This window comes from Rhinolophus ferrumequinum, chromosome 17 (assembly GCF_004115265.2).
Source record: "Rhinolophus ferrumequinum isolate MPI-CBG mRhiFer1 chromosome 17, mRhiFer1_v1.p, whole genome shotgun sequence".
Classification (NCBI taxonomy): Eukaryota; Metazoa; Chordata; class Mammalia; order Chiroptera; family Rhinolophidae; genus Rhinolophus; species Rhinolophus ferrumequinum.
In genome coordinates this window covers 56,479,086-56,501,157 of record NC_046300.1, presented here as the reverse complement: position 1 = coordinate 56,501,157, position 22,072 = coordinate 56,479,086, and the positions used below count along the sequence as shown (strand labels likewise).

General features: G+C 36.6%; 1 protein-coding gene across 1 annotated transcript; it reads right to left on the bottom strand.

Moving 5' to 3' along the window:
- Positions 1 to 5,331: 5,331 nt before the first annotated feature.
- Positions 5,332 to 19,278, bottom strand: C17H3orf14 (chromosome 17 C3orf14 homolog). Its single transcript, XM_033133239.1, has 6 exons — positions 19,195 to 19,278; positions 18,471 to 18,555; positions 17,760 to 17,840; positions 16,199 to 16,322; positions 7,628 to 7,702; positions 5,332 to 5,726 (listed from the first exon to the last, which is right to left on the bottom strand). Exons 3-6 carry the CDS (start codon positions 17,810 to 17,812, stop codon positions 5,592 to 5,594), a joined length of 387 nt encoding a protein of 128 aa, XP_032989130.1. The 5' UTR covers positions 17,813 to 17,840; positions 18,471 to 18,555; positions 19,195 to 19,278; the 3' UTR covers positions 5,332 to 5,591.
- Positions 19,279 to 22,072: the final 2,794 nt, after the last annotated feature.

Here is a 22,072-nt window from a genome sequence, read left to right as displayed (position 1 = left end):
CTGTAAATTTCTCTCTAAGAACTGTTTTCTCAGCATCCCATAGTTTTGGGTATGTGTGTCTATTTTCATTTTTTTTTCCAAGATATTTTTTGATTTCCCCTTACATTTCTTCTTTGATCCATTGCTTGTTCAGGAGTGTGTTCAGTTTCCACATATTTGTAAATTTTCTAGCTTTTCTCTTGTTGATTTCTAATTTCATTCCATTATGGTGGGAAAAGATTTTGGTAATGATTTCAATCTTAAATTTGTTAAGATTTGTTTTGTGGCTTATCATATGATCTATCCTGAATAAAGTTTTGTGTGCACTTGAGAAGAATGTGAATTCTGCTGATGTTGGATGAAATGTTCTTTAAATATCTGTTAGGTCCATTCTGTCTAATATGTGACTCAAGTCCAATGTTTGCTTATTGTCTGCCTGGATGATCTATTCATTGCTGAAAGTGAGTTATTGAAGTCCCATACTATTGTTGTATTGCTTTCTATTTCTCCCTTCACATCTGTTAGTATTTTCTTAATATATTTAGGTGCTCTGATGTTGGGTATATATATATCTCTGATTGTTTTATCTTCTTGATGAATTGACCCCTTTTTCATTATAATGACTTTCTTTGTCTTTTTACTGTTTTTTTTTTTTTTTTTTTTTTTTTTTTTTTTTTTTTTTTTGCTTAAAGTCTATTTTGGCTGATAGAAGTATAGCTATCCTCATTTTCTTTTATATACCACATTTTGTTTATTCATTCAACCGACAGTGGATATTTGGGTTATTTCCACCTTTGGACTATTGTGATTAATACTGCTATGAATGTTGATGTACAAATATCTGTTGAAGTAGTGAGGATTTTTTTTTTCATTCTTTATCATAAACCTATTCATAAAGCTTACACAATGTCCAAATTAGTAGCAGTGGAAATGTTACTTCACTGGAAAATCCCCACTCAAGATCTTTGAATAGGGGAAAAAGTCGCTCTGTTCTAGCTATATTTTCTGAGAAACTATGAAACTGCTTTTTCTTGTATTGAGAAGATATTCTAGATATTTATACTGTATTAGACCTTATCACCATTTAATATTATCAAGTATTTTTGTTTTTATCACTACCTTCAACCCTCTCTACTCACTAACCCCTCCAAAATGTAAATTCCATGAGGGCATGGAGTTTGTTGAGTTGTCTTGTTAATTGCTGTATTCTTGGTGCTTAGAACTGTGCTTGCTACTTAGTAGGCAGTCAATAAGACCTGTTGAATGAATGGTGCTTGAATGTTATCCATTTCTATGTTTAATGGATATCATTTTTAAAAGCTCTGTATTTAGCTTCTTTTGAACTTTTCAGTATTTGTTTTCCGACATTCAACTCCAAGGATATGTTTGTAAGTGTTATAGATCTTATAAATAGTTGGAGACAAGGTATGAAAAATAATTATGTTCTATTAGGAGATCAAAGAAGATAGAGATGGACTAGAGAAAAATATATAAATGGAATTTTGTCTCCCTTTAATTTGACTGTATTGTCCTGAAAATGGTATTGTATAAAACATCAAAAATACTTCTACATTGATAAGTTGGATTTAGGAAGGAATAATAAAGAATCCTTTGACCCTAACAGTGGAGAGTAAATGACGCAATTATCATCAAAAAGATAGAAACGAACTAAATCATCACTTTCTAAATTAAGAACACTTCACTGTTTCCACTCAATGCAACTGTTTATTGATTTGTATTGTAATCACCCAAGACACTACTTTAGCAGAATCTCAATCTCTTTGAGACACAAATTAGAGTGTTTAAAATAGCAAGAACTTTAAAACATTACTAGAAAGTAGAGGACCTGGTGCTTTTTCTTGTAAGCAAGGAAACTTGACTCCGAGAGGTAAGTTGATGTCCGGAAGCATTTTGTAGCTTCTGTCTTTGTTGGAGTCGTTTACCTCGTCTTGGATGTTAGTCAGGATATAATCTCAGTTCCAGATAGAAAGGGAGATCACAATGCCAGGTGTCAAATCCACAAAGCAATCCTCTCCTTAATTGCTGGAGTTTGACAAGGCCCCATGTTTGCCCCAGAAAACTCGAAATGTTCTTTTATTAGCAATAGAATTAAATTCCCTATGTAGACAAATTAACTTCTAAATTATAAGAGAAACAAACAAAAACACCACCAGAGAGATAGAGAGAGAGAGAAAGAGAGAGAGAGAGACCCCCTTATTTCAACCTGAAGCTTTCTAAAATTTCTTTTTTCATTCTCTTCTGCTTATTTTCCACAGATTTGTGTTTTCCTGTTTGAACTCACAGTCTAGTTATTGCCTTCTCTGAAGTAGATTTTGGTCAGCAACCTAATTAAAGTGGAAGAGGTCAAAAACAGACTATTGAAATGAAGCGTGTTTTAAGCCATGTAGCTATTACATTTGGGCAATTCTTAAAAAGGGGGAAGAAACTCTTTAGAGAGATTTAAAACTATTTTGTTTCACATAAAAGACTTAAAAATAAAACAAAAAGATGTGAATTGGCTTAGAGTAAAAAGACAAATTAGTAGACTAAGAAGGAAAAGAATATATTTTGTAGGTAAGCCAAATTCATGGCCTTGTGCACCAAATTTTACACATTAAAATCCACTCGACAATGGTTTTAAAGTTTAATATCTTCCTGTTGTCTCAACTGACTGATTGCAAACGCTGGTTTCTCACATACGACATCCCCACCTCATCCACACTCAGCCCGTCTCCAATCACCTCAGAAGTGACAAAATAATCATCAAATAAGTTTAATTTTGATTTAAAAATATACCCATATATCCACCTTATTATTATTATTTTGTTGTTGTTGGCTGGAAAGGGAGAATGAGGCAGAGAAGACAAAATTGTAAAAAAAAAAAAAAAAAAACAAGTGAAAGATGAGTATTCTCATCTAAGTTTTATATTGACAAGTTAAAACACTTCGTATATAATGCAGAGAAGAACGGTGTCTGTTTGACTTCTCTTTCATACACACTGCTCCCTGTGCATGGGAAAGGCCAGACGTCTGCTTTCCAGAGTATTAGGCTTTTTCCTTAGTATTTAGTAAAATTTATTTTTTGAACTTTGGAGAAAAACGGCAGCTCCTTCTGATCCTTAGCATTTTACAATTTAATAATTTCATATATTAGTGTATCATCAGAAAACGACCTTTGAATATTTACGCATTTGCAACAATCCAAGAAAAGTTGTGGAAACAGATGCTTGAAATGACCTTTATTTTGAAAAGGCTTTATTCTAAATTACAAATTCATAGTTTTCATGAAGAACAAATAGTAGGTATAATGTAGCGTATGGAAAAAGGACTAAATTGGGGGAGGAAGGTAGGAGTAGATGACATTTCTTTTTCCTTGTCTGATTCCTACTAATTGTGTACAAAAATACACATTAGATATGGTATTTCTCCTTTCCTTAATAAAACAATATTTGGAAATTCCTATGTAAAGCTAATTTGCCATGAGGAATAGAAAGACTTTTAATGGGGTATCCAGGTCCCTATGGGAATTTTTTTTCTTTTAAACATACACCACGTGGTGCAATCTGTTGCAGTCTACAAGGAGGAGAAGGGTGGAGAGAGCTCTGTGGGGCCCAGGAGTGAAGTCGTCTCAGAGAGTTTTTGACATATTAACTAGAATTGGAGAAACAGTACAGCTGTAACCTAGAAAAACCTTACCCTTTGCCCTAAATCATAACTCGAGGTATATTAAACTTATGCTCTCTTTAAAAACTACTTAGCAAGTTGGTCAGTTTAGGGGAGAAAAAAACCTGAACCTTCTTTGGGATGGTTACATTGCTGTTTATTTTGTATTTAAATCTAACTTACTGGTGATTTAATTTACAGAACTCAAAGGAAGTGTACACTCAAATATTTGAGGACGTTAACGTATCAACCACTGTTTAATTTTGGAATGTGCCTACTTGCTTGACACAATATTTTACCATCTCAACAAATGTTTAGCCTTTTTTTCACTTGACTAAAGAGAAATAAGTTTCACATTGCTTCATTCACCTTCTTATGTGCATATGCTGGGAAAGATTGGATGTTAAAAAAAAAAAACTTCCTCATGTTCCTTTCTACTATATCTAAATCTGTTTACCAATTCAAAGCTGCTAAAAAGCCCTGCATTCTCCTGCTAAATCAACTGGATGGCTAGAAACCAAACTGTAATGTAACAGGGAAAAAAATTATCAATTTATTTTCATGACAGAACATTCTTGAGAAGGTATAAAAATTTTCTGGTCTTTTTGCCAGTTTTCTTTTTTCTTCCTTTCTCTGTCTTCCTTTTTTAAAGGCTTTCAGTGTTTAAGCTGATATTCTTTGTAGTTATATAACAGTTCTAATATTTTGTGACATTTTGTATTGTGACACTATAGATGAAATTGTCATCGGACTGACACTCTGTGCTGTTTATTCCTTAATTACAACTGTTAACACTGTAGAGAAGTGTGCTAATCTGCCAGTGCATATTATGAAAACAACGTTATTGTTACCCACACCAACACCCACTCAACAGGATATTTCCAAGATGATAGTTTAAAGGAACTTATCAGTACAATGGATGTTTCAGTATAGTTTGGGTTTTTTTGTTTTTGTTTTTTTTAGCTTGTCCTATTGTCTTCTTTTAAAAACACAAACCAGTTTGAAATATAAAATCTTCCATCGTAACATAGTATAGATTCCCTTTACTAGCAGGAGCTGCCTCCATAGTTAGAAAAATTATAAATTTTTTCGAGTGCTCCAGCAGCAGTGGACTGAGGAATCTTAAAGCTATTTAGGGTTGTGACCCAAAGCTTTCTGACTGGCAGTTGTTTCAGAGATAATGAAAATAGAAGGGAGAGAGAAGGGCAAGTTTAAAGATGAAAAGATGAGAGAGGCATTATTTGCACTCACAGGATTGGCAATCCTTAAATAACCAAGTCAAAATCCAATAACCGTTCCTAGCTCTAATAGGTATCCTTTTTCAGAACCAAGGCTGAGACCTGCTGAAACTTGCTACTTATAACACACTTTATAGTTAGGGAAGTTTTTTCCTGCAGAACTTTTAGAAGTTTGATTATCTATGATGGACAAAATACTATGAATCTATTTTCTGATAAGTATTACTATGCTAAAGCAGTAAAGTGTCACTGTCTTTTCATTTGTTAAAAAAAAAACAAAAAAACTATATAATAGCGAGCAAACAACCACGTTGATCCTGTGATTTGTCTCCATAATAAAACATATGAAAAGTAAAGATTCTAGAAAATGTAAAATCAGAGCTAGCAATGGGTATTCACTATTTAAGTGATTTTTTTAAACAACACATACAGCACTCAATTAGCAATTTATTTAATAAACAGTCCACTTTTCAATAATAGTTTTTAACACTTCCATTAGTTTGTTAGAAAGCAAATTTGTGACCTTGAAGTAGTAGTAGGTCTCTAAGTGATAACCTGAGACTGGCCATTAGATTCTCATAGCTTTATTTTCATTGAGGAGGTGATGGGACTGTATGAATATATTTGATTCCTAGAATTCCTGCAATGACCTACATATATTTTAACATTCAGCTTTACTAAACATATTTTTTTAAATAGTATGTGAAGAAGTTATTGCTGTGCCTTGTTTTGAATGGTATTTTCTGCTTCATTTTGATTTTCAACACCAATAGGATATGGTGCTCTTCCTAAAAGAAACTGTTCCCATTTGGGAATATATTCTTCTACTGATGCCCAGTAAAGAGTCTGGAAAAAAAAAACAAAACATCCAAAAGTAAAAAAGCATATCAAGCAATTGAACTTGGCTCTTCATAATAGTCTAAATGTTTATTCACTTAAGTGTGTGTGTGCGTGTACACACACACACACACACACACACACACACATATATGTAGAATGCACTTCCTCTACAGAATATTTTATGTTAATTTTAGAAAAAAATCTGGCTACTTACTAGTGTTAATTTTCAAATTTCTCAGTAAAACCCGAGGCTGGCAGAATTACAGGTTTTAGAATTTTATTGTGACTTTAGACGCCCTCTTGTGGCCATTATTATCAGTATTATCATTTGTAACTGTTTTTGTTTAATGTTCCAGATCCCATACGAAATGATTACCCATACTTAAGTTATTATTATCAAATGTTTCACATGAACAACTGCTTACAAACCAACATAACAAGATCTGACCTGGGATGAGATCGGGAACTGAACGATAATTAGTATGGTATAGTTGAATTGACCCCTTGAATTGAATTGTATGGAGAAAACATTTAAAAATGCATCCACTATATCTTTCAGAAGAGCACTTGATGTGATAAATTTTAATTTCTTCCCAATTTTTTTTGTATATTGAGAAAATGCTATCAAGATTATCTAACCATTTTTAATTCAAATACCTTGGAAATTGAGCTACTGTCTTATTGGCCTGACTGCAGCAGTCTGTAAGTTACAGACACATGTACAACCTCGCCATACCACGTCTACGAGCTTTAGTGATTTCTTGGGTGACTGCACTAAGGAGGCCAAAGAAAAAGTAAATGCTTAACGCTCTGTGTCTTAGGAGGGCATTTTATATTAGATCATCATTCTCAATCTCATTTTGGGAAGTCGACCAAAGAGTTAGCTAGCGATAACAACACATAGTGATTCTCTCTGAGCATTAAGAAGGTAGAGAGGTTCTGAAAGTTGAAAATGGTGAGGGATTCTACACATGTATACATCTATGCATGTGGTCTGAGAAACAGCCTGACATACTTAAAATAAAGGTCATCCTGCTGTGCAAGACTAGAGAAGAAAAATACCAACCGAGGCCTGTGGTTGGGAGTTTCTCTACCATTCACGGCTGGATTAACCCCTATTGTGAGCGCCCTGTACAGGCTAGAGTAAGGTATTGGAGAACGCAACAAAGAAAAAGACGTGCCCAAGGCACAACTTTGTACCCGAGTTTTTTCTATCTTTGATTCCTGGCTTTTCTTATTACTCTAGATGACACAGAAAATTGCGGGGCAAATTCTTAGCCTTTAATCTGGAGTCTATTCACATCCCTGGTTAGGCAGCAAGCAAAACTGTATTTGAAAAAGGTCATTAAAAATATAAAATCAAACTATTCTATAGGTAGTAAATTCCCATTCATCAAAAATACATTTATATGCCAAATATGGTTTATTTTGCCAGCCATCTTCCCAATCTGTTCTTGAACTGAGCAAAATAAAAGACAAACGCCACACTGTACCACATACCACATATTTAAATACCATTGGTTCAGTTTTTGGTAAGGGGACTAATCTGCTACTTCTAACATCAGCCAACAGGAGAAGCTTTGGTTAGGCATGCTGTCCTCTTAAAAATTTAGTGCATACTGGCTGTTATGGTTTAACAGGATAGTTGTTGCTAAGTAACCAGGTGACAAGACACAGAATCTTTATAAAACTCGCACTTGATAAAATTGTTTTAAATCAAGATGTTTATCAGTTACCTGCTATGTACAAAGTATGGCACCGTGGACATACAAAGATCAGACACATCTTGTTTATTTTACTGTATAAATAAATCTGGGAAATAACACATAGAGCCACTGGCTGATTCACAACACACTACTAACAGAATAGGGACTCTTCTTTTAACCTTTGTTCCTTAGGATTCTCACCTCAAGAGAAACGAGCTCAGGCGGTGGAGGTAGGTGAATTCGGGTCTGTAGAGACTTTTCTGCTGCTTCTATATCCTATAACGAACATCAGCATTTAAGAAACAATGTATTCACACAGCACACACAACTGGCACCTGTAATAGCTTTGTCTATATCCGAGCTCTCTCACCGCAACTCTCCTCTGGATAGTCTGAAACTCACGGAGGGGCACTGAGGCAGGAAAACTGATCATCGCTTAATTTTCAAATAGAGAATTCAGGGTTTCTTTAAAATAAAAGGAGTGGTTCTTCTAAGTACTGTCTTTTCATTTTAAATAGTGAGTGCCAATAATTCTTGTAAAAAGAACTTCCTCTAAAACTGCTCCGAGCACTAACTTCGCTCTAAAATCATTAACAGCATCCAGATGGATAAAATAGACACTATAAACAGTCAGATACCCAGACCCACATTGCGCCAACCTTCAAAGTGAAAAGATCTAGTCTCTCCAGATCATGCGCGTGACACATTAATGACACACATTTCATTTGTTCAGTGTTCCACTGTTCAATTTTGTACTTGCACAAATACTCCACATATTTAAAAGGTCAATTAGGTACCGCAGTACTTTTCAACAAGAACCTTTTCACTATACTATCTCAGTTTTTAGTACTAGATTTCTAAGGTAATCTCAACGGCAAGTTTTATTAATAAGGAGTATACCATTCAGCTGATGGTGTTCAAGCCCTGTGCTTTAATTTGAAGCTTAACTTATAGATGTGGGTCTTTTCTCTTATGGTGGTAGAAACACAAGGGTAATTAAACTTAATTCATACCCTGGTGAAGATGTTACCTTGATACACATGTGAAGCACATGCCCAGATATGTAGGACTCTGCAAGGTGTTCCTGAAACATTTCAGTCCTGTTAACGAATGCTCCCCAAATCAGCATGTTGCCATTTGCTTGCTATGTTTGTCAGGTTCACAGAGGCCCTGAGTGAAGGCCGTGTGAATTTGGTCTCTCGTTTGAGCTTAGTGAGTTCATAGAAAAGAGAAAGTCCTCTGATGCATTGGAGCAATCTAAGTACAGGGCTGTTGGACAGACGGAGAGAGATGGAAAAGGGCGTGGGAGTGGGGTGTGAAGAAGCCAGCGCTGAAGAGGAGAAAAGAGATAGCAGATGGTAGCGGCGGGAGCGAGGAATGGGTGTGAAATGGAAAAGGGAAAAACAGGAAATTCCCTAAAGGGACTCCCCAAAGTTGCACAACCATTAATGCACCTGCTGTCTAGAGGAAGGTGATTTGAAGGGGAAAGACATCAATTTCAGGATAAAATGCCCATCTATTACCATGTCTCTCCCATACTAGAAGTTTACGTCTAAGCCACATGATAAAGAGCTTTTGATGTTGATGCTACAGCAGAGAAGACTAATTCTTCTGTGATTACATTCAGATTTTTTGCAAGGTCCTGGAAAAATTATTTTTAACTTTTCTAAAACTAATAGAGTAAAATCACACCCCCAATTATACCATGATTCTAAGAAGTTATAAAGTTGTTAATGGTAGATCTAGGTGTCACCAGTATCTGTAGACAAGATTATAAACATTTTTCTTAAAGACCAGACAATAAGGACACTGAATGTCTCTTAATAGAAGATCAGATCTGCAAACGAGAGAACGAGTAGGGACACGTGGCCTGTTAAAGCATGACTGTCATCTCTGCAGCACATCCACAAGAGATTATCACCCTCCAGAGAACTTCTTCTTGAAGTGAGATTTCACTTTCTTAGATGTTTTGCTTACCTCTCTGACTTTTCTCTTTCTCCTTAGCTGGCTTCTTTTTCAGTCCTTCATGCTAAGTGTGGTCTTTCTTAAGATTTATGACATCTGTCTTCATCTTTTTACTTTTACTCCCTCCAAAATTGTCTCTTATCTAACTTCAACCATTCATGTAGAGGGATGGATAACTTTTCTTCCAAGCCCTTATTCCCCAACCTAATAAAATTAAACTCATCTTCTTCTTACTGGATGTATTGAATGTCAACAGTGGGGAGTCTACTCACCCAACTATATCCTATATGCTCTATCTTTAACTCTTCTTATTCCCTATCATTTAAAAATCCAAAGCTTCAGGATGTCTCCTTGTAGCCTTTCCATGTCATTCCCAATGCTATGGCCTTATAATTATACTTATTCATTCAATAAGTATTTACCGAATACTTACTTGGACTTACGCCTAGACTATATCTCATTCTACTTTAATCCATACCTAACACAGAATTGATTAGTTTTGCTAAAAAATACTTTAAATATGTCCCTACTTGGAATGAAAAAAATTGATACCCACTACACAGAGGAGGAAGTATGAATTCTTTAGCATGACTGAAAAATTTCTTTGACTATATGCTGCCAGAAGGAAAGGACTATACCGCATAGAACTTGAGAGCATCCAAGAATCTAACAAAGTTCAGGGTATGTACTAGAAACTTAAATATTCATTACATGACGAAATGACTAAGGTATCAAAGAGTCCTGAGCAGAAACCACAAATGTAGAAATAGAAAGGTACTCAGGAGGGCAGGAGGAGGAAAAAGAGAAGAGGAAGAGAGGCTTGCCTTACCCCAGACTATACCTTGTTATCTGGTTTTCTAGATTTGCCACGAGACCATTTAAAATTTATACAGTTTTAGAACAAATGAAAAAGCGATCTCTAAAAATTGAAAACAAAATGAGACAAATTTAACTGCTATCTAGTGGGTGGCATAACCACACAGAAATATATCAAGTGGTGCTAGAACACAGTGTTTAGATGGAGCATCCCTAGTGGGATACACCCTAGGACAAAAAAGAATTATGAAAAGTATCTAACTGAACATCATTCTCAGTGATCATACTGTGGGTGGTAGAACTGTTTGTATTGCAGGATAAAGTAAATAAGTAGCTATGTTGTTCTTGGAAAATTCTTTGGGAACTGAGATTTTTTGGTTTGAGAAAAAAAAGTGAGAGGTCAAAGATCGGTGGTTTCAAGTTCAAAGTCTTGCAATCTTTTAATCGAACTGGAGTTATTGATATGAGCTCTTGATGTAGTTTATATTTAAAGGAAAGTTGCAATAAACACCCCGAGTGCCTAGGTCAAGAGCTTTAAACATTTCCTGCCAGAAGGATCCAGGGCTCCTTGGAGCAATGGTCAGTTCCACGTCTGGGCAGCCAGTGCTCACGTGATGAGCCTGGAAGATTCCATCATACCGGAGAGAGAGGCAAACTGTTTTGATCATGTCAAAGGCAGTCAGGGGATAACTCGAAGAGGCTCCCATTTAGTAAAAACAGGTAAGTTGAGCATCAAAGGAGGAAAAATTGAAATGGATTGAAACATTTCAAATCCCAGATATATTTTTTTTAAAAAGAACAACTTGTAATTGGTCACTTTTGGAGGGTACTAGAGAACTAAACTATCATTTTGAAAACTAATTACAGAGAAAGAATCAAACACGCATCATGCTTTTTCCTATATGAAGTGTATTTCAGTATAACCAAATAATTGATGAGGGGAAGTGTCTCTTCATATAGATAATCAGCAAGTGAATAAGAAGGAATAAAAGAATTTGAATATCATTTTTTGCAACCCCTAATGAATACATCCAGGCAATTATCATCTTTGACTGCTAACATTTCCAAAAGAGAGACAGCCGGGCATTATGAAAGTTTTCTTCCCCACAACATACAACATTGAACCTGAATCCGATCAGGCCTCTAGATCTGAACTGGTCATGCAGTATCCATCAGCCTCATTAGCTGAGCACTTGACATGTGTCCAAATTAAGATGTGCTGTAAGCGTAAAATAGTAAGAAAAGAAAATATAAAATATTTATTTTTAATAGCAATTACATTTGAAGTAATATTTTCTGTGGGACGAAATTCATTTTAGTAACATTTTATTGAATCTCTTTTGATTTTATTGAAAGTGGTTACTAGAATATTCTAAATTGCATATGTGCTCACATTATATTTCTGTTGCACAGCTTAGATTTTTCAATTTATAGGATTCCCAGGGATCAGAGGAACCTACTAAATGATACCTCAGCAATGTAATTAGCAATATCCAGACTCTTAGAAACTCTACAGGACAAAATGATCCAATTCCTTCAACAACTAAATTAAAAGGGGAAAAAAGGGCCAGGGCGGGGGAGGACTTTTAGAGATTTAGAATATCTATCAATCACAAATTGGATTTTTTGGATCCTGATTCAAACAATTGTAAAAACATGTTTATAAGTTAATCAAGGAAATTTGAATCCTAATTGGATATTTGAGGAATTATTGTAAATTGCTTAGATTGATCATAGTATTGGGATTTTTCTGGAAATAGTCCTTTTAATGATAAACTCTGAAACATGGAGAGCTATATACTGGTCTATTTACAGATGAAACAGTGCGATGTCTGAAGATTAGCTTCGGAATAATCTGAGGGGCTGGGTTGGAGGAGAGGAATGTAGATGGAACAAGACTGGCTGGGTTTTGATAATTATTGAATGTAGGTGCTAAGCACATGGGAGTACATTCTTCTGTATTCCCTCTCCTACGTACTTGTAGATTGGAAATTTGTCATAACTTAATTACAAAACAAGTTTCCAGTGTGGATGATGGCCTAACTGTTCCTGCACGGCAGGAGTCAGCAGCCGATATAAATGAGTTGACTCAAGATTGGGAAAGGTAAAATATGAGCACAGTCGTGTACTGAGGTCTCTTTCTCTCTTCCCGCACTCGACCCTCCCTCCCAACACAGCAATATATATACATATATAAATGTATATAGTGAACCCAGCTCAGGCGGGGCTGGGTTTAATCTTCTAATCTGCTGGAGGGGCAATTTCTGGGATAGGAAAAAAAAAACACTAAGGCATGAAATACAGGGTCAGTGGGACAAGGAACATTTAAGCATTCATTACACTTATTCTTCATTGAATTGGAGGAAGTGAGAAATGTAAGGAATTGGAGGAAGTGACCTGTAAGTCACTGGCCATCGTGGGTGGCAGTTAGTTGGTTGAAGGCTCTAACTACCAGCTGTCCCGTGAAGGCTTCCGGGACATGCCTGATGGAAGCTCTCAGTGTATCAAATGTTCTGTAGCTCTCCTCCCATTCATTCTCACCTCTGGAGTTGATCATCTTCCTCACAAGATGACATTTGGTACCACAAAATTGCCCATTTGGGTAAAACTGAGTTTTGTGGGGAGAAAGGTGGGAGAGATGGCAGTTCATATTATGCAAATATTATAGAAACAAAATGCGCTCTTTCTCTTACAAATCCATACCAATTTTGTTTATGTTTTTAAAAGGCAGGAAAAAAATCACTCAGCCTGTTTTCAAAGTCCACTATCTGTTAGGATATTTACTGATTTAAACCCTCACTGAGTTTTCTTCACTACTTACATTTCATATTCATTCTTTTACTAATATGTTTGCATCTTTGATGGGATTAGTGTCTTCCTTATTGTTACTCTTTTAAAAACACCTTTTGATATTCTTGCTAATTTATTTTTCCAAATGCATTTATAGAAATTTTACTGGGTTTGATGCACATGTTGTTGGGATTTTATTAAACCTAAAAATAAATAAGTTTGTGATAACTGACTTGAGAAAAGTAATAGTCTCCCCAATCAGGATTAAGGCATGTATCTCCACTTATGTTCTCTCTTAAATGTCCCATTGAAGTGTAACAATTCTCTTTATACCATTCATGCATATACCATGTCAAGGGCATTCCCACGTATTTTATAATTTTGTTAATGTGAAAGTGATCTCCTATTTTCCAGCTGTATGTATAGGATTACTATTGATTTTTATATGCTTACCTTTTACCCCTTAATTTTAGTCAACTCATATTAGCTTTTAAAACAATTTTGACTTTTCTAAGTATATAACCATACCATTTTAAAATGTTAGTTTTGCATCTTCCTTTCCGAAAGTTAAAGCTCATTCCCTTTTAATAATGTTTATTATATTGGTCAGAACATCTAAATAAGGTGAAAATGGATGGGTGATAGAGATCGTCCTTATTTTGTTACTATCTTTATAGGGATGCTTCCAAGTTTTACTGGCACCATTTTTGAAGCATGTCCTGTACATAAGCACATATCCTGATGTAACTTAACCTGTTCTCGACAAGGGGTATGAGGAGTAGTTATTATGGTGTCCATATCTCTAAACTAAGGGATTAGGGCAGATCAGTGTTTTTCACAGTTCCTTAGAGCCACAGCAGGGCAGGCGAGGAAGGGCTGAATGGTGGGGTTTTGGGCCAAAGCAGATCCACTTTTATCTATTTTACATCTCTGTAAAAAGCTTTTATGCTAAACAAATTAAAAACCTTTGGATGACAACCTGATCTAATCTGCATGCTTTTTAAAGTCTCTCCCAATTCAGAATTCTGTAATCAAGTCCTATTTATTTTACTTTCATAATAACTCCTGTGGTAGAGCCATTAAAATTATTTCCAAAGCTAAAAAAAAAAAAACAGTATAAAAGAAAGGATAAAAAATTGCATATACAATTATTCAAAATATGTAAACAAAAAGTCAGGGAAGAGACTACATCTGTGACAGCAAGTACTGGGATGTAGTATGTGCTCAATAAATGTTTATTAAAAGACTGTAAAGAAATATACAAAAATATATTAATTTCTAGATAGGCAGGATGATATGGACATTATTTCATCTTATTTGCTCTTTGCAGTTTTTTACAGTGAGACTATATTACTTTGATAATCGGGAAAAAGCCGTATCACATTGTTTTCTCATGACTATGAAACTAGGTTCATTTTCTTCCTTCTAGATGTGACAGTGATTTCACAGCTACCATTATATCCAATTTCTCCATTCTTGAAATCACTTTGCATCTAAATAGCAAAGGAATCCTTCTTAAATACCCACTCCTATGTTTCTTATATAAGTCTCTCTTTTTCTTTTGCTCACATATTTCCAGTACTACATTATCTCTACATATCAAGTCTTAACTTATTCATTTGGTCTCACAATACATATCCAACCTTGTTTCCTCTGACTTTCCAAACTAGTTAGCTCACAGTCCCATGAACATTCATAGGGCCACTCATTCTTCTTCTGTTGGCTCCTCTGTAGGAATCCAGCCTTGCCTTATGCCTATTCAGACACAACTCCAGTTTAGTTTCCTCTCTGAGACTTAGAATATTCTAGCTCTCAGAGATTTTTTTACATTTCCTCTTATACTAAGAATGCTGAGTATTCCACGTAACTTAGTGTTTGATCATATAGTCTCATATTTTGTTTGACAACCTTATGTCATCAACTAAGCCTGCTAGCTATTTGATGTAAAGAACTCTGATTTATACTTATTTTGTTGTCCCCACTTTCTAACCAGGACTAGCTCAATAGTAAGGCTCCTCAGGGCATTCATCAAATACTTGCTCATTAAAAGGAGGATGCTTGAAAACTAAACATTATTACCTGCACTTGCTGCAGGTAAGTAGTAACCAAGCCTTTAAGCCTTCTAACTTAGTTTTTCTGACTTTTCATAGCAAATTCCAGATTATCCTATAGATTTCCATTTAAAAATAAATATTGCAAACACCATTGGGCAAGTAAGACATATGGCAATATAGAATGCTTTGGTAGCACTATGGCTGTGACTTAAATTACTGTGGATCAAACTGCCAGAAGCTGAGAAGATAACTGAATTTTCCTCTTCCTTTATCTAGTGAGGACAGAAGATAACTATATTATGCCTATCGATGAAAATATTTAACAATAAAAAACTGAAAACACTGCTTTATAACTTAAATAATATAGCCTTACTACCAAATGTTTTAGTCATAGGATCTCTTGGAAGCTTGACTGGAGGCAAACTTTTAGGGTTTTAATTATGGATGAAGCCATACAATTTTGGAAGCAAAGTATAGCAAGCAGCCAAAAATGTCACACATATGATTTTACTCCAAGTGGGCACATTGGCCAAATGGTGAGGCCCTGCGTAATCACACTTTGACCACCCCCTCCATCACCATCAAAAGACATCTTGGAAATCTGTTATCTTAGATAGGAATTCTGTGTGTTGACTATGGCCCCAGTAGGGCAAAATCAAATCGTTCTTATTTTTGTGATGTTAAATAGTTTTGAGTTGGATCTAACGACACTATAAGTACTTTATGGTATTTCAGGATCTCCATACAAATATTAGGTTGATGCAAAAGTAATTGCAGTTTAAAAGGTGAAAAATCATTGCAAAAAACGCAATTACTTTTGCACCAACCTAATAGAAGATGAAAGATGGAAAGTTACATCTTGTAATTATTACTTGTTGCACAAAAGATGACCTTAAAGTTCCCTCTGTAGTCATGGATTTTCTGGTTGATTGAAAACATTTAGCTTAAGCAAACTTCAATTTTTTTCATTATCAAAAATGAGAATCCATATGCTAATTATTTTATGGGTCTGAAAAATAGATGGTGCTTCATTAATTCTATTTATTAGTCATAACAAAGGCATTACATAAATCACAATTATGAAATTCACTTAAACCCATTTTGCAAAGGTGGGAAAAATCTCTATACTCAAGTCATGGAAATTTACCTTTAAAAGACTAAGGTTCCTTTTAAAAGCAGTCTCAGCTGCTTGAATCTGAGATGTCTTTTCCTTGTTTTGCTCTCCAAATTTACTCTCCATTTGTTGAAGTAACATTAATCTTTGTGATACTCTAGAAAAAAATGAAAATTACTGTATAAAGTTTTTTTTTTTAAAAAAAAGGAAACATTGCTTGACCAATATAAAACATTCATTTCTTAATTGTATTTTACTTCAAGTTCAACCTATTTTGAAAGCCAATTACTATGTCTATTAATAAGACAGGGAAAAACTTAGGTAGTTTTAAGTCTTAAATCTGGATAAAATTATTTTTATTTTCATTAACACATATACTATAAGTATATGCTTCTGTCTTTAGCCTCTCTGGTCTTCTGAAATTATTTTAGAGTGTTGAAAAATATGTTTTAATTTTTGGTGAAAATGCAAACTGTAATACATATCCCTTTGTACACATACTTATATATACCTCCACACACACATACATCGATATAACTTGCTATACGAAACCTTCTGCTTAACACTTCAATACCCCTGAATCTCATGTTACACATTTAGAATTGTGCTAAACTCCATATGTTTGAAGAAGCAATAAAAATATTTTTTTCCTCCTTTTTTTCCCCGGAGAAAGATGATGATTCTCTATTTCAGTGAGAGGCTGTGTGTATGCATGCATACTCACAACAAGGTAAAACAGTAATTGAAGAAAGATGTAAAAAATTATGAGTAAATTCTCAAACTACTTTATTATACATAGTATACTTTCAAAGTCTCTCACGGGTCAAATGCTCATTTTACAAGTTTTTGGTCCCCTTAAATGCTTAATAAGTAAATATAATAGGTTCAATGATAAAAAAAAATAAAAAGATGTAAGTGGTACATATAAGTCTAACCATTTCCCAAATAGTTGTGGAGATGATCAAGAAATACTATGTTTCATAGAGCTGTTATTGAAAGTAGAACTAAAATTGTGGTCTTTGAACTGTCTTTTTTTGTAAAGAAATTATCTTAGAAGGCCAAGGAAGAGGGCCTAGTAAATTAGAGAAAAGGAAAACATGGGAGCCCACAGACAGAGGTGGAAATGGGTTAATACTAAATTTAAGGGCAAGACTGGCTATATACTTTGCAGGGCCCAATACAAAATGAAAATGTGGGGCCCCTTGTTAAAAATTATTAGGAATTTCAAGACTGCAATATTAGAGCATTGAACCAAGTGCAGGGTCTATGGGTGCACAGGTCTAGTACCCATGAAGCTGGGTAGGAGGTTTAGAGGAGTCCATTAAATATCAGTGTGTAGTCTAGAAAGGTGAGAGGAATGGTGAATTTATCTAGATATTAGTAACAAAAAGTAAAAAGATATGGAACATAATTATACCTTTTAATCTTTGTTATTCTTAAGAGACAGTGACATTCTCTAACACCAAAATCCTGCAAATGTCAGAAAATTTAAATGACAAACTTTCAGATTTTTAAGTCTCTCTGTGCACATAATGTTTCATTAATAAAGCCAGTATAATTTATACACTTAGATTAGCCTTTTAAAAAAACTTACATTTCTTCATATCTTTTAGAAAGGCGAATTTCTTGAGCAAACAAGGAAGTCATCTTTAGTTAAAGCTGCCTCATAAGCTTTCTGCTAAGTAATAAAAACATTTAAAGTTACTTACATCATATGTCTTCAGCTTTGCAATATTTGATCATTTTAGTACCTCAGCCTATTGGTTCTCTTAGAAGAGAAAAATAAAACTTGAGATGTAATAAGGTATAAAATGAAAGAATGCATTTAAAGACATTTTTATTTGCAAGGCATAGTTCTTCTTAGGCCAGATGCATCCAAGAATAGCATGAGTCAGGTAAACTCAACATGTTTCACATTTTCCCTTCTTTTTTTCCCACATTTTAGCCTTACTCAAAATTCAAAACAAACAAGCAGCTGGTACTAAGACTAGTAAATATTTTATTGAATCAACAGAAAAAAAAATCCACTCTGTAAAATTCAACACACGAACACCATCTCTCACGCGTGTGCACACACACATAGACAGGCAGGCAAACAAGTATGAGAACCAACTGGAAATTCATGGTCTTTCCTTTATTGGAAGATCGCCCAGTCCTACCATCTCTTTTCCAAATAGGAAAGTATTTTTTCATGTGTAATTGTGGGGAAAAGCACAATTGGTCCCTTCACCTGACCCTGGCTGCTCAGGACTCTCATTTGGAAAGTTTAGGAGAGCCCATTTTCACGGCACATGAGCAAGCTCACCTTGGCTGAAGAGACAGAGCTCTAGTGAACTGCTTGGAGCCTGTAGGCAAATCATCCACTTGGGTGCAAAAGTTGAAGGTGCCTGCTGTAAGGGAAAATAAGACAGAAATGAAATTCCTTCCTGGAATGAAGCATTGGCTTTCCTAAATTTTATGAAATTAAACACTGAGTGTCCAGCGCTGATGGAAAGATTGAGCTCTTCCTTCAGCACACATGTACTGAGAGTAGGGTTCTGCGCCCGGCCACGGAATTGGAAACGCCCCCCTGCCCTCGTCGGGCTTCTTTCTGAAGGCACCGGGGTCTCGTCTTCAGAACCACGGACAGCAATCGCTCACAGGGTCCCCAGAGAGTGTCGAGTTACAGGCATTAATGTTTTCCTCTCAAATCACTGCAGGCCAATCCTGGCTTCCTTCCTCCCAGTTTCCATTGCAGCGCCAAGGAAGTCCCAGAAAGTTAGTCCATGGTAACTTCTTTTCTGTCACGCCTGCCATCAGCACTTCGGACAAACCTCACAACAAATTCGGCCTTTTGAACCGAAGATCGGCAGGGTCTCCGAGTCAGCAGCCCTCCCACCTCCGGACCTCCCGCTTACACCCGAAGGACTCGTACACTGGCCTCATCACCCCAGCTCTTCCCCTGTAGCAACATGCACCCCACCGGCCCTGCAGGCACCGCTGCCGCCTCGGACAATCAGAGCACCCACCCGCGCGGTGGCTTCACTCACTTCAGTCGCCCAGGCCCCCGACCTCTTGCCGACGGGCGCGGGTGTCTGCGCGGAGGCTGGGCCTCGGCGCACGCCTGGGCGTGGCCACGCCACCGCCGTTGCGCACGCGCAACAAGAGTTGCCATCGCAGCGTGAAGGGCGGGCCTCTGGAGCGCAAGGTTGGGGGGCGCTGCGGGAGGGGAGAGCGCCTGGAGACCGGCGTCACGAACCTTGGGCAAGTTCCATTTGGCGGTCGCTCAAGGTCCAGGCCTTTTAACATGGGAGCTGATTACGTTCAAAGGCTTCCGAGAGTGAAGCTGACTCCTTACAAGCTAGAATGTCGCAGTGCAATGTGGACAGGAGGAAAAACTTCCAAGTATGAATGGACCTGACAGCCACTCAAAGCACTGGATGATGAACTTGCCGCTGGGCGTCCGTGCTGAGCGCAGGAGCGAAGGCCCTGCCGGCTTGTAGTTCGCACCCACGTTTTGGAGTTTGCGTGTCAGTAGCTGTATTTATGTGGATTAGCTCATTCATGGAATCCCCAGAACGCCTGGTGAAATGGGTACCGTACCATTGTCCTCATTTGACAGGGAGGAAACAAGCTTGGCCATTCATGTATTGAGGTCAGAGCTTGAAGCCAGCAGAGCCTTTATTACGTTTCCCACAGCCCTCAGGATACACACTTGGGAGTCATCCCTCACTGATGTAAAGTGCATTCTTAACCATCCTTTTGCCTCCCCCCTTAAATAATTTTGTGAGATACGTGGTACTTTCCTTAATTATAGAGGAAGAAACTGAGGTTCAAGAGAGGTAAAACTCTTCTCTTCCTAAAGGTTACTGAGTTGGTGAAGGGCAAAGCGCTAGGACTCCAATCCAGGGTGTCTGTTATTTTTTTCTTTCCAAATTATCGACAGAAAATTTAGCTCCTGCTTCGGGACTAGGACACTTCATGTTTCCTTTTCTTGGAAAGCCAGCGCCTTCCCCAGACTCAGATCCTCATCTTTCAGGGTGATTTCCTCAAAGCTGTCCCTGAACCTCCAGCATAAGGTTGCAACTCTACTTCTTCTCTCTGTCCTCTTTCTCCTGCTTCATTTTTCTCCACATCGTTCCACTCATCTTATAATCACTTGTTCATTATTTACCAATTGCACTCCCTGCTAAAATCTGAATGCTCTTAGAACAGGTATTCTTTTTTTTTCTCTTGTATTTGCTGCTGTGTCCTCAGCAACTAGGACTGCCTGACATACAAGTGCTCATTAAATATTTTCAATGAATGGACAAAATGGTTCCCCGACTGAAATGTCATCATAGGTAAGAGAGGTCTGTCTTCAGTTGATAGGATCTTAGACTTAGCTGTTCCACAGCCTTACTTAGTAAAGAGGAAAGAAAAATAGACCCTTGATTGATTCTGTGTTCTAGGAAAGCAATAGAGCTTTTGCATGGTACATGGCATTCTTGTTTATCTTTTTTACATAAAAGGATTTTTTTTTTTTTACAAATAAGGATTTTTTCTTAAGTTGGTAATGGGTTGCACGAACGAGAGAACGGAGTGCACGTTAAAGCATGTGTAGGTTGCTCGAAACAAACTTTGCTCACTTCACTGTTTTGTATAAGTTTGCCTAGTGACACAGTTGGGACAAATCCAGCTCTTTGAATTTCGAGCCCAGCTTTAGGAGGTCATTATCTGCCTTAGCAGTGAACCAAGGAATACTTTGGAAATTTGCATGCAAGTTTTAGTAGAACAGTAATCAGGAATACCTCACAGACACTTAGAGTTTATCTGCATAGACAGTGATAATTTATAGCATCCCAGAAAAGTATAACACTTACTCTCTACTTAAAGGTCTGCTATGATAACTCCCTTCCTCCTGATATAGCTCACAATTGAGCCTTTCTGTGAGACTCAGGGGTGGGGACAAAGACTCTCTGGCAATTGCAGACTACTAGTATACAGCTTCTGTGTTTATTATGCAAATTTGGGTACTATCTGTAGTGAGATATTCATAAGCTATGCAAATTAACCTAAGTAACACCTGGCCCCCATAAGGGGGCATTCTGTCAGTGTGTAGTGAAGTTAATATTTCCTAACCTTGGACTAGTTCTGTGCACCAGCCTCATTATTTAGAAAGTACTGTGTCATTTAGTCATAAATTCTATAAAGATATATTTATTAAAAATCTGTAAGATGTAGTCTTCGCCCTCAAGACCCTAGAGTCTAGCTGGATGGATTCTTAAGGTATACAAAAAAAGCTAGAGATAAGAGCCGACAACATAAAAATAACTTAATATTTATTACGTGTTGATTCTGTACCAGGCATTTTGCATGAATTGCCTTACCTCATCCTCATAAAAACCCTATGAGCAAGGGTGCTGAATGAACTCTATCTATCCCCATTTTTATAGCTGATAAAAGTGAGGCTTAGAGAAAAGATTCAAGATCACATTGCTAGTAAAGGAATCTCAGCTTGTTTGATGTTAGTAGTCTTAAGTAATTATGTATATTATTTTAAGAATGTGCAATTAAAAAGTATTATGCAGATTATAAGGGTGCTAGAGAAGAAAGAGCATTTTGGAAGACTGAGGTAGATTTTGAAAACAGTGGAATTTGGAGATCTGGTTTTGTAATTGGGTGTATCAGGTGGCAGGAGAGTGGAACGTCTTCCAAGTGAAGGAGATGGCGTGCACAGAAGTGTGTGTCATGAGAAAACATCTGGGATGAGGGCCAGTGGAAAGGACGCATGGAGAAGAATGCTTTCGCCTCATTTCTGCCAATTTTGAAGGTTTCATTTCTGGTGTCAGAGGATTTTTAAATAGAGGTTTGACAGTAATAAGGAGGAGTTCTTGGAGAAGGTGAGACTGGTAAGTAGAGAATAGAAATGAGGACAGAGGAGGAAGG

What these genes read in the sequence shown, in the direction of transcription:
- C17H3orf14 (XM_033133239.1), bottom strand. Translation starts at nt 17,812, where the DNA reads ATGACTTCCTTGTTTGCTCAAGAAATTCGCCTTTCTAAAAGATATGAA. An exon ending in GGAACCTTAGTCTTTTAAAG is followed by an intron (nt 7,703 to 16,198) that starts GTAAATTTCCAT and finishes TGTTCGTTATAG; the next exon opens with GATATAGAAGCAGCAGAAAA. An exon ending in CTGAGCTCGTTTCTCTTGAG is followed by an intron (nt 5,727 to 7,627) that starts GTGAGAATCCTA and finishes TTTTTTTTCCAG; the next exon opens with ACTCTTTACTGGGCATCAGT.